The sequence below is a fragment of the Mus caroli genome, unplaced genomic scaffold, assembly GCF_978045245.1.
Source record: "Mus caroli unplaced genomic scaffold, Mus_caroli_1 scaffold_15, whole genome shotgun sequence".
In the NCBI taxonomy this organism is placed as follows: Eukaryota; Metazoa; Chordata; class Mammalia; order Rodentia; family Muridae; genus Mus; species Mus caroli.
In genome coordinates, this window is record NW_028227270.1 from 96389950 (window position 1) to 96401401 (window position 11452).

The window sequence follows — 11452 nt, forward strand, 5'->3', positions numbered from 1 at the left end:
GTAAGGTGGCAAATACATTGACTTTTTCTCAGCTTCTAGGCCATTGCGGTTCCCTCGGCCCAAGTTCTGTTTCCTTCTAAATTGTTATTGACTGATAAGGCGGGTTCTGGTGTCAGCAGCCCTACTGCATTCTGTCTATGTAACCTGGCTGGCTTTAAACTTATATTTATATAGCCATCCAGGAGGTCCTTTAGAGAGGTTTCCTGTATTGCAGCCCTCTCTCCTTTGTTTAGATTTATTGAGGGATAGTTTAGGTTTTTCAAAGTTGTCTGTGTGATGCATATTCATCTTGGTGTCCATGAAGGGCATCAGATCCCCTGGAACTAGGGCTATGGATGGTTGTGAGCCACCATGTGGGTGCTTGGAACCAAACCCAGGTTTGTCCTGTGCAAGAACAAAGGCTCTCAACCAATGAGCCATCTTGCCAGTTAGTTGAGGTCTAGTTCAAATACAGTAAAAGTCATATGTCTTAAGTATAGAGTTAAAATTTCCTCAGCTTCAGCTTTTTTTGTTAGCTTGAAGCAGGCCCTTGCTGTCTCTAGTTACTGTCACAGTGTGACTTTCGAGTCATCACGTTTTGTCTGTTTATTTACTTCCTTTAGTGTGTGCGCATCTAGGTATGCACGCTTGCATGTATGCATATTAAAAAACTAAACACACAAAATACCTTGGAAAAATATATGCATATTCTCGTGTTTGCCGCTAGAGAGAGTAAGTCTCTTTTGTCCTCGCCCGCTGAAACTTGGAGCCGGAAGCGGAGGGTCATAAGGCAAGGTCAGAAGGCACACACTCATAAAGCAAGAGGAACCCTGGTGACCTCTTCCAGAGACTGCACGCACCGTGGCCGGGTGCGCAGGCGCACGGAAGCCACGGGCGCGGTGGGCGGCGGCGAGAGGCGATTGGCTGAATGCCGAGGCTCCGCCTCTCGGCGCGTCAGCGACCGGGTCCGCGGGTTAGTCTGCAGGTTCGGGTCGTTCTGGCGCCGTTGGGTCCGGTGTGGTGCCGGGGCCTTGTGCGGCTCTCAAGCTCGCCGGGAATTGAGCATTGCTGTCTGTGAGTCCCAGGGCGCGGGAGACCGAGGGCGGGGGCGAGTGCAACTCAGGCCGCGGGATCGCCGAGCTGGCCCGAATGCCGGGCCTGCTTCTCAGCCACGGGGAGCCGGCCTGGGAAGCGACGATTTGAAGGGATCCGAGTCTGGGGACTTGAAAGGGACCCGAGTCTCGGCCCGACTGCAAGGCAAAGCTGGGCGAGCTGAGACGAGGGGCTGCGCCATTGGTGAGGTCGGTTTTGGCGCGCTCTGGTGTTCGCTCTTCCTATTGGCTGGCGCGCGCCGCGTTGGGCGGGGCCGGCGCGCCCGGGGAAGTTTGCAGCCGCGGAGTCGGGGATGATGGCACGGCTAGGGGTTGAACTGGGTGTAGATCCCTCTGGCCTGCTCACCAACTGCAGCAAACGCTGCTCCTGGGACAAGGGCATTGAGTCCTCCGTCTGCTATCCCAGTGGTGCCGCTGTAGGTGATAGTAGGTTCTCCGACACTGTCTCTGTGCTCACGACTCACTAATGATAGCGGGATCTTGGGCCACTGCCTGCGTTATCCAAGTCTGGGCCTGGTGTTAGTGCTCAGTCTCCTGCACCCAGGAGGTTGAGGCAGGAGGTACAGGAGTTCAAGGTCAGCTTTGCCCACTTAGCCATTTCAAAAGGAAAGAAGAAATACATCAAGGTCCCTGCGAATAGGTTTCCAATCGGGTTCTTTTTGTTTGTTTGTTTTTTGTTTTTTTTTTTTTTTTTCGAGACAGAGGGTTCCTCAGTGTAGCCTTGGCTGTCCTGGAACTCACTCTGTAAACCAGGCTGGCCTTGAACTCAGGAATCCGCCTGCCTCTGCCTCCCAAGTGCTAGGATTAAAGGCGTGTGCCACCGCTGCCCGGTGTTTTGTTTTGTTTTGTTTTTGGCGGTCGGGTATTATTAACTTGAAATAGAATAGGAAATAACAGAACACCACTCTGGCTGGGCTGTGAGTTGTTTACATTTGCATACATGTGTGAGTGCCAGGGCACAATGTAAATTTTTAATTACATGTAAGTAAGAGGTGTGGGGGGGTACAGTTTAAGTACCGTTCCCCCCTAGCCTCCTTTTAAATACAGCTTGGTCTTGTATTTGCTACATAGCTGATGATAACCTTGAATTCTGGTTCTCTGCCCAGCTGCTGGTATTATGGACTTGTGTCTGGTTATGCAGTACCAGGAACTGAGCTGAGCCTTTGCATGCTTGTTATGCACAGTACTCACTGAGCGACATCTTGGTTGGAGCCAAAAGATCTTGGGTTTTGTTTGTTTTTGGTTTTGAGACAGGCTCTTGGCTGTGTAGCCTAGGCTCCCATAGGCTCCTATCTCCACCGTGTTCCAGGATTGCAGTCATGTACATGATGCTGTTCTTTAGGGTGGATCTGAACGGGCCCAAAATGTCTGTTTGGCTTTTCCCAGTGCCCTTTTCTCAGGTCTTTTTGAGATCTCTGTAGTTTGTACAGGACACCATGCCATTGTTACAGATAGTGGTTCTACCATAAAGTAGTAAGATTTTTGTGGTATAATAATTTTCTTTAAAAAAAAATCTAGATTCTACCTTCAGATATAAATATTGAAATCACCTTTTTTCCTTGTGCTTTGCCAGCTGAAAAATGAATCTCAGTATGAAGCAGAAACAGGAGGGAGCCCAAGAGAATGTGAAGGTATGTAATGGAGCCACTTCAATGTGCTTGAATTTGTTTGTTTTAAATAAGAGGTGAAGTTTTGTTGTGTTGCCCAGGCTGTCCCCAAACCCCGGGGGCTGAGGTGATTTCCTCCAGTGCCAGAGTGAATGGAGTATACTCTTGTATATATTTTTAGGAAGAGGGTTTGCAGAATATCGGATTGTTTTCTAAAAAGGTTAAGGTTTAAATATGAGTGGAACTTGGAGTCTAGAGGTCTGCTCTTCTGTGCACTGTGTGTTTAGAGAAAAGGATATAGTAGTATACATTCCGTGGGCTGTCTTTTAGAAAGCTCACATCTGTGAAGTGGAAGTCGCGGAAGTGTTGTGTGTTAACGTGAGCATGACAGCAGGTAGGTTGGCTTTGACCATTATCAACATCAAGCACTTAGTTGTATTTTCTTCTGTTTGGAGACTTGATTAATCTGTAATCTACATTGTATCTGAGATGTTGGTATAATATTTGTTCTCGTGGTGGCTGGCATTGGTCCCTCCGTTGCATAGCGAGATAATCAACACTAGAAACTACCGTGGGAAAGGTGGATGCAGTCATGTGAAGCACAGTGACTTTCTCACGCTGGTGTGGTGTCATGTTCTTGCTAACCTTGTTTGAGTATTTACCATTGTTTGCTGTCCCATGGTGGCAGTATAACTAATGAGTTTTTTTCCCAAATAAAACTTTCAAATCAGGAACACTACAGGGGCTATTTACATATCATAAAGAAGGCAACCTTTTGTTTTTAAAATAATAGCTTGGGCATTTTAGAAGGTGTTTTTTTTGGAGGGGCTTGTTTTGAGGCAAGGTCTTACTAGTAGCCGTGGCTATCCTGAAATTCACAGAAATTTGCCTATCTCTGCCTTCCAAGTGACAGGATTAAAGGTTTATGCCACCAAGCCTGGCTTGTTTTTGTTATTGGTGTTTATTTTTTGATACAGGTTCTCAGTAAGTGGCCCTGGTTAGTGTGCCACTCACTGTGATGTAGACATCTGGCTGGCCTTGAACTCAAGAGTGCTTCACCTGCCTGCCTCCCAACCTACCAAGTGCTGGGATTACAGGTTTGTGCTACCAGTCTGGACCAGAGTATTTTCATTTGCCTAAAGCACAGACATTTTATCAATGTCCTAATGAATGGACTTGCAGCAAAACTGCTTCTACTGTCAGGTGATAGCTGAGGGGCTACCATTATCCACACATGCATTTGTTCCCACTTACAATTCCACCTACAATGTATTGCTAAAAGTTACATTCCTGTGTCAGGCACGTGACACACCTTTAGTCCCAGCAACAAGGTATAAGCAGGTGGATCTCTGTGAGTTTAAGGCCAGCCTGATCTACATAGTGAGTTCTAGGATAGCCACAGCTACACAGAGAAACCCGGTCTCAGAAAAACCAAAACAACAACAAACCCACCATGAGCAGAAACAAACAGGATGAGAGTTTATTTCAGTTTCTAGCTCTTGAGTCACGGTCTAACACTTGAGAGAGGGCAGAACAGGTATTCAAGGCAGGAACTGAAGCATAGGCCAGGCAGGAACGCTCCTTACTTACTGGCTTCTCCCCTAACCCCTCACCTCTAGCCAACTCTTAACCCCAGGGATAGCACTGGCAACAGCTGAGCCCTTCACATCGCCAATCAATCAAGAAAATGTGCTTCCTCCCTGCCCCCTACTTGTCTATAGGCCATTGTGATAATAGCATTTCAACAGCTGAGATTCCCTTTTCCCAGATACCGTCTTCTTTTCTTTTGTTTGTTTTGTTTTGTTTTTGTTTTTTGATAAAAATTAACCAACAGGTTTTCACAAGTGTCCATTATTGTTTGGGAATATTTAGAGTTCTGAAATGAGATGAATCTTTTTTTATTAGAGAAAGTATTTTGTGGTTTATCTTACCTCTTCTCTCAGTGTTTACCTATTGTAAGTAGAGTGTTTATAAATTCCAAATTTGGAAGAATCTTTTTTTTTACATCTTTTTTTCTCGAGACAGGGTTTCTCTGAATAGCCCTGGCTGTCCTGGAGCTCACTTTGTAGACCAGACTGGAATCCACCTGTCTGGAATTCAGAAATCCACCTGTCTCTCCTCCCGAGTGCTGGGATTAAAGGCGTGTGTTTGGGCAATCAATGGCACCACAGAGAGTATGTTACGTGTGTTTTACCTGAGATAAGTTGATTGTGATTACAGTGAGAATATGTCTGAGAATGAGAAAAGTTATGTGTATCTGGTTGGATGGTAGGTTCAAGGTTTATTATACTCTTGGGAGATGAGTCTGCTGGTTGATGAAGCCAATATCTGGTTTGAATACAGCACTATGAGACTTTATGTATATAGCAGGCTAAATTTTGTGTTCTTGGTGATTTTTTTTTCCTTTCAAATTCTACATATTAGACTAAGTCTAATATGTAAAAACTCAGAAAGTAATCCTACAGCTGTAACCAGATAATGAATCATCTTGCCTTTTAGAATAGTCCTATCCCAAGGAGAACGCTGAAGATGATCCAGCCTTCTGCAGATGGATCTCTTGTTGGCAGAGAAAATGAGGTATGTGTACAGGACTAGGATGGGTGGACCATGGGCCAGTCAGCACTAGACATCTCCCCAACTTTCTTAAAAACAAACCCTTTCTTTCTTCCTTTTTCTCTTTCTTTCTCTCTCTCTTTTTTAAGATTCATTAATTCATTATATATAAGTATACTGTAGCTGTCTTCAGACACACCAGAAGAGGGCATCAGATCTCATTACAGATGGTTGTGAGCCACTATGTGGTTGCTGGGATTTGAACTCAGGACCTCTGGAAGAGCAGTCAGTGCTTTTAACTGCTGAGCCATCTCTCCACCCCCTAATCTTTTCTTTATTGTAGCTAAGCTGTAGTTCTAACCAAAATAATTGCAAATAAGATTCCTAAAATAATATTATACATTCTGGTAATTTTTTTTTTTAATTACATTTCTGGGCTGAAGCAGTAGCTCTGTGGGTGGATACCACTCTTCCAGAGGACCTGAGTTCCCAGTGGGCAACTCAACTGCCTGTCAGTTTTCCTTAAAGGGATGGGACACCCTTTTCTGGCCAAGAACTGCATGTAAATGTATAAACTAACACAGAGATATAAAAAGGTAATTACAATAAAATCTAAAACAATACAACTATTTTGTGTCTGCACATACCTGTGTGGGTGTATGTCTGCTTGCATGGTCTTTAAAGCCCATAAGTAGCACAGCCCCAACTGGAGTCACGAGCTTTCGGGACTCTGCTTCCTTCACTGTGTGGTCCCTGGGTCGCGTGCAGGTGTTAGTCTTGGTGGCAAGGACCATTACCCGACCATTACCTGATGAGCTAACTCACCAGCCCTATTTTGGTGGTTTTGAATTATTTAACTTTTAAAAAATGGATTCTTAACTACATAAATAAATAATGTAGCTTTCTTGTTCGTCAAATCACAGTTGCCAAAAGGCTTGTTCAAAAGGAAGCTTTGGGATGACCAGTTAGCATCTCAGACTTCAAGCTGTGGTCCAGAAGCTAATGAGAATAAGGATGTTGGAGACCTCACCCAGGAAGCCTTTGATCTTATAAGTAAAGGTATGCAAAAAACCACAGTCTGGTCTTGAAAGGTTAAATTATGGTGGTGGGGTGTCTTGTTTGGTGGGGTTACTGTTTGATAATTTAAAATTTTGTGTTGTAAATATGAAAATACTCTAAATTTGGACACATGGGACAGACCATTTGTTTGGCAAGACCCCCAGTGTGGGTGAAATATTAAAGAACAGGACAGTGACTGAGTTGGCGTCTCAGTAAATTGCATTGGGATCTTTAAGACCCAGAAATGGGCTTTTCAGAAAAGTGTTATTGGAGAATGGATTTGAATATTCCAAGAGAACACTAAGTAATGGGACCGGGGGAACATCACTGGAGAAAGGGGTTGAAGGTAAATGAGAAATACACCTTTTTTTCTCCTTTCTTCCTTTTTATTTTTTTTTTTTTTGTATTTTTCTTGAGACAGGGTTCCTCTGTGTAGTCTGGGCTATTTTAGAACTCACTCTGAGGAAAAGGTTGGCCTCCAAAAGAGAGATCCGCTTGCCTCTGCTCCCCCAGTGCTGGGATCAAAGGTGTGTGCCACCACTGCCTGCCGAAACACTTTTAATAAGTGGTAGTTTTTAATGGAGGAGTAGAGGAAACTGATGATGGTTTAGAAACATTGTGGTTGGGCTTTTCTTTTTTTGTGAGACACTGCAGCCTGGACTGTCCTAGAACTCAGTGTAGCCCCAGTCTGGCTTTGAACTTGCTTCAGCCTCTTCAGTGATAATCTTGAGCTGCCACACCTGGCTCATCGGTGAGACGACTTTTTTTTTTCCTTCTGTATTGGTCAGTGGCCATGAGAAATTTTAAGCATAGGCTTGCTCAAGGTCACAGGAGCAGCAGGTAGGTTTGATCTGAGTTTCTTGGGATGTTGTAAGGAAGTTTAGAAGCAGAAAGTACTTCAATAGGGCAAAGATAGAAACAGTTACGCAGCCGGGCAGTGGTGGTGCACACCTTTAATCCCAGCACTTGGGAGGCAGAGGCAGGTGGATTTCTGAGTTCAAGGCCAGCCTGGTCTACAGAATGAGTTTCAGGACAGCCAGGGCTACCCAGAGAAACCCTGTCTTGAAAAAACACAAACAAACAAACAAAAAAAAAACCCCAAAAAACCAAGAAATAGTTGGGCAGCTGGATAGATCCACAGCAGCTTTGTCATGAGACAGAACAGGACTTAAATGTTTGTACTCGTAACATAGGTTAAAATCTGTCAAGGGTTAGCTCCATACTTGGCAAAAACATGGCTCACACACCTCTGACTTCAGAATTGCAGTGGGATGTATCAGTAGAAGTAAGAGACTTGCACAGAGTGCCTGAGTTTTGTGGAATCTGTTGGTAGTGCGTTAGTGTACTCCTGAAAAGAAAAATCTTGTGTATGCTTTAGAATGGAGCAATGAGTAATGTGTTTGTTGGGAGGCAGGTTCATACTAGGGTGAATAGGAAAACCATGTGTGGAATGAAGAAGGGAAGGGTGAACTCTGTTGCACTGGAGTTGGGAGAACTAGTATGAATGGATAGCTAAAAGCCCTTTCCTGAAAGCAGGAAGCACAAGAGAGCCAGTTCTTGGTTTTTAAACTCTGCTCTGCACGGATGCTCTTAAGGAAGTGGCTGATTCCATGAGAGCAGGGTACTTTGTAGTGATGCCCAAGTTTCTTATATCAGAGTAAGGTAACATGGTGGACCTGTTTAACTAACAGAGATTCACATTGATTACATGGGTGAAAACGTCACTGTCAAAATGAGCAGTGCTGTCACACACCTGTAATACATGTTTTCCAAGGTGAAGGTAGGGTGATCTCACAGCCATTCTCAGCTAACCTGGGATACATGTCTCAAAGTACAGATAGACAGACAGACAGACAGACAGCAGAATTAGTCTTGAACATTGAATGGGAAGGAACATGAATCTGTAGTGATAATAGAAAACTGAATAGGGAGAATTCATTTCAAAGTCAGCTGCTGTGGTGGGTTACAGAAGATTTAGGCAAGAATCATAGTTATATATATAACACAATCATAGTGTTAAAAATTGGTTGGGGGCCGGGCGTGGTGGCGCACGCCTTTAATCCCAGCACTCGGGAGGCAGAGGCAGGCGGATTTCTGAGTTCGAGGCCAGCCTGGTCTACAAAGTGAGTTCCAGGACAGCCAGGGCTATACAGAAAAACCCTGTCTCGAAAAACCAAAAAAAAAAAAAAAAAAAAAAAAAATTGGTTGGGGAACAGATTAACAAACTCAAGTTTTACTCCCTAGATCTCTTACTAATTACCAAGAAAAACAATCTTTACCAGGCAGAAACTTGGTTTATAGCATCTTAATCAACTTGGTGAAATTTTATATTCAGTTTTGTAACTGTGCCGTGGACTTCCTGATGATTCACTGAAAACACAGTGCATGTGTGCAATATTCTAGCCACAGGTGCTGAGCTTGAAACAAATTCAAAATTAAGAATTATATGCAGATTAACTAGTCTAGACTTTTCAATCCTATATTTGGACTGAGTGGTGGCAGAGTCCCATAAAGGTTAAATAAAAAATGTATAAGCACAAAAGAAATCTTGTAAAATATTAAGCAATGTACTTATTCTCCTTCTGTTGCAGCTCAGGGATTGAAAGCTTTGATTATATTGTGAGAAAAGAAAATTAGATTGGGATTTTTCAATAAACATAAATTATTGCTTTTTTTTTTTTTGGTAGCAGTGAGGTTGTTTTTGTTTTTATTTTTTGAGACAGTGTTTTTCTGTGTAGCCCTGGCTGTGCTGGAGCTCTGTAGACCAGGCTGGCCTCAGACTCACAGAGATCTTGTTTTCCTCTGCCTCCCAAGTACTGGAATTAAAGGTGTGTGCCACCACACCCAGCCTGCCTCTGCCTCCCAAGTGCTGGGATTAAAGGCGTGCGCCACCACGCCCGGCTTGTTATTTTTGAAACAAGGACTTGTTTTCACTCTAGGTATACTCTGCTTAGAGCACTGAATTTTGAAGTTCTATAAAACACTAATTTTTTTTCCCCCAGAAAACCCATCTTCTCAGTATTGGAAAGAAGTGGCAGAGCAGCGGAGGAAAGCTCTCTATGAGGCACTGAAAGAGAATGAGAAAGTAAGCATTGCTTTATTCCATTTAAGGCTCTGCTGGTGCTTTTTCTCATCAGCATAGTAAGGCGACAATGCCATAGACTAGCTGGAATGTTGGTCTAAGGGAAATGTGGGTGAGTAAAATGAGTCGTGCTGTGTTACTGCGTGGGAGGGTGCTCAAGGTCAGAGCAGTTCTGTGGAATACTGAGATTCTGTTCTTATGCAGCTTCATAAAGAAATTGAACAAAAGGACAGTGAAATTGCCCGCCTGAGAAAGGAGAATAAAGACTTGGCAGAAGTAGCTGAACACGTGCAGTACATGGCGGAGGTAATCGAGGTAGGTCATCCCATAGTCACGGGCTCAGTCATTGGCCATGTTGTGATCAGCGAGGGTTCAGCCGTGTGATGTGGTTCTCAGCACGACTGAGCTTTGGATAGAGCAGTTATTTATCCTGTCAGGGTTTCATTTTCCTTACCTGTAAACTGGGAGCGAAATGCCCACATGTGAAAAAGTTAGGAAAAGTTACTCTACTGCACAGGTGACATGTTTCTAGGTTCTATTTTTTTTATAAGCATGATATCAGCTATCATTTATACAATAAATAGGCTTTGTGGCTTTATCTGACTTTTTTTTTTTTTTTGGGGTTTTTCAAGACAGGGTTTCTCTGTGTAGCCCTGGCTGTCCTAAAACTCACTCTGTATACCAGGCTGGCCTCGAGCTCAGAAATCTGCCTGCCTCTGCCTCCCAAGTGCTGGGATCAAAGGCGTGCGCCACACTACAGTGCTTTATCTGACATTTTAAATTTGAGAAGCAGCTAATATGTTTCTCAGAATCAGCCTGATTTCTGTGACTTTACTAGGTTTGGCTTGATCCACGTTTTCAGTCTTTGTTGTTTGTGCAAAGCAAATCCATCTCACCAATGGGAATAATTTCAAGTCAAACCTTCTCACATTAAATTGTTTCCTTAATATTTTAGACTCATGACAGTGTTTTTAACTGTTATTAATTATGTGTAAGTATGTGCTGTGCAAAGAGTCTAGCCTGGAGCTAGAGTTACAGACACATTGTGTGGTTGCTGGGAACTGGTCCTCAGGTGGAACGCTGCGTGCTCTAACCACTGAGTCATCTCTCCAGCCCTGCCATGACAGTCCTTGAAGTACTGAACTAGCCCTCTCTCTGGCTTTAAAAGTATGGTTCCCCAGGTAGTGTGGCACTAACACACAGCTCTGTGGGGCCCCAGAGAAGTGCCATTTTAAGTTAATGCTTTTTTGAGGAGCTCAGTCGGTGCATTAAAAGAGCTAGCGAATTACTGTGAATGTTGCTGAAATATGATATAGCAGTGTATAGACTTTGGTGTACTTACTGTAAGTGATAGCATTGATGGGCTGCTGCTATGTCAGTATGATTAGTAGTAGATTTCCGTTTTGAGGTCTTGACAATAAATTATTGGTTTATTCCCTAAAAGAGGCTGAGCAATGAACCTCTGGATAACTTTGAGTCACCGGATAGTCAGGAATTTGATTCTGAAGAAGAAGCTGTTGAGTATTCAGAACTGGAAGACTCAGGAACTGGGACGTGTGCTGAAGAGACGGATGCTAGGCCGTGTACATGACGTGTGGGACGCACTGCCAGCGTTGCCCTTTAGTATAGCTCTTGGTAAACTAACTACACGATGCAAGTGCCGGAAGCCAGGTTTGAATCCTGGGGCTATTATTATGTTAAAATACAGATAGTGTGTATTTTTAATTCGTTTTATGTAAATAGCATTTTCATTTTTGTCAGTGTCAGATATAAACTGTATATTAAATAAACTTCAATTTCCTATTGAACATTGTATGTCGTGGAGAATTAAGTGTGTTTATTTCTATAGTATTTTATTGTTTGGCTGTCATAGAAATGGGAAATGAACTGACTACTCTCGTCCAGGCTGGTGTGGCCCGGTATCTGTGATCTGACCTCAGGATCTCTGAGCACTGTTGATTTTCATGCTTGCAAATTCTTTTTTTTTTAAGATTTATTTATTTATTATTATATGTAAGTACACTGTAGCTGTCTCCAGACACTCCAGAAGAGGGAGTCAG

At 43.5% G+C, this 11452-nt stretch overlaps 1 protein-coding gene across 2 annotated transcripts; it reads left to right on the plus strand.

Moving 5' to 3' along the window:
* The first annotated feature begins 645 nt into the window (after positions 1-645).
* Gmnn (geminin DNA replication inhibitor) lies at positions 646-11205 on the plus strand. 2 transcript variants are annotated; one of them, XM_021180786.3, is made up of 7 exons: positions 646-1053; positions 2665-2722; positions 5198-5275; positions 6175-6310; positions 9313-9395; positions 9597-9707; positions 10837-11205. In XM_021180786.3, the coding sequence occupies exons 2-7, from the start codon at positions 2672-2674 to the stop codon at positions 10981-10983; spliced, it is 606 nt and encodes a 201-aa protein (XP_021036445.1). In that variant the 5' UTR covers positions 646-1053; positions 2665-2671; the 3' UTR covers positions 10984-11205. The 2 variants fall into 2 exon arrangements, with proteins under 2 accessions (XP_021036445.1, XP_029324315.1); XM_029468455.2 differs by lacking the exon at positions 646-1053 and adding an exon at positions 1416-1507.
* The last annotated feature ends 247 nt before the right edge of the window (positions 11206-11452 follow it).

Bases quoted from the DNA above. Each gene is read 5' to 3' on its own strand.
- Gmnn (XM_021180786.3), top strand. From the start codon at position 2,672: ATGAATCTCAGTATGAAGCAGAAACAGGAGGGAGCCCAAGAGAATGTG. The intron at 6,311-9,312 runs GTATGCAAAAAA...TTTTTCCCCCAG, and splicing joins CTTTGATCTTATAAGTAAAG to AAAACCCATCTTCTCAGTAT. The intron at 9,396-9,596 runs GTAAGCATTGCT...GTTCTTATGCAG, and splicing joins CACTGAAAGAGAATGAGAAA to CTTCATAAAGAAATTGAACA.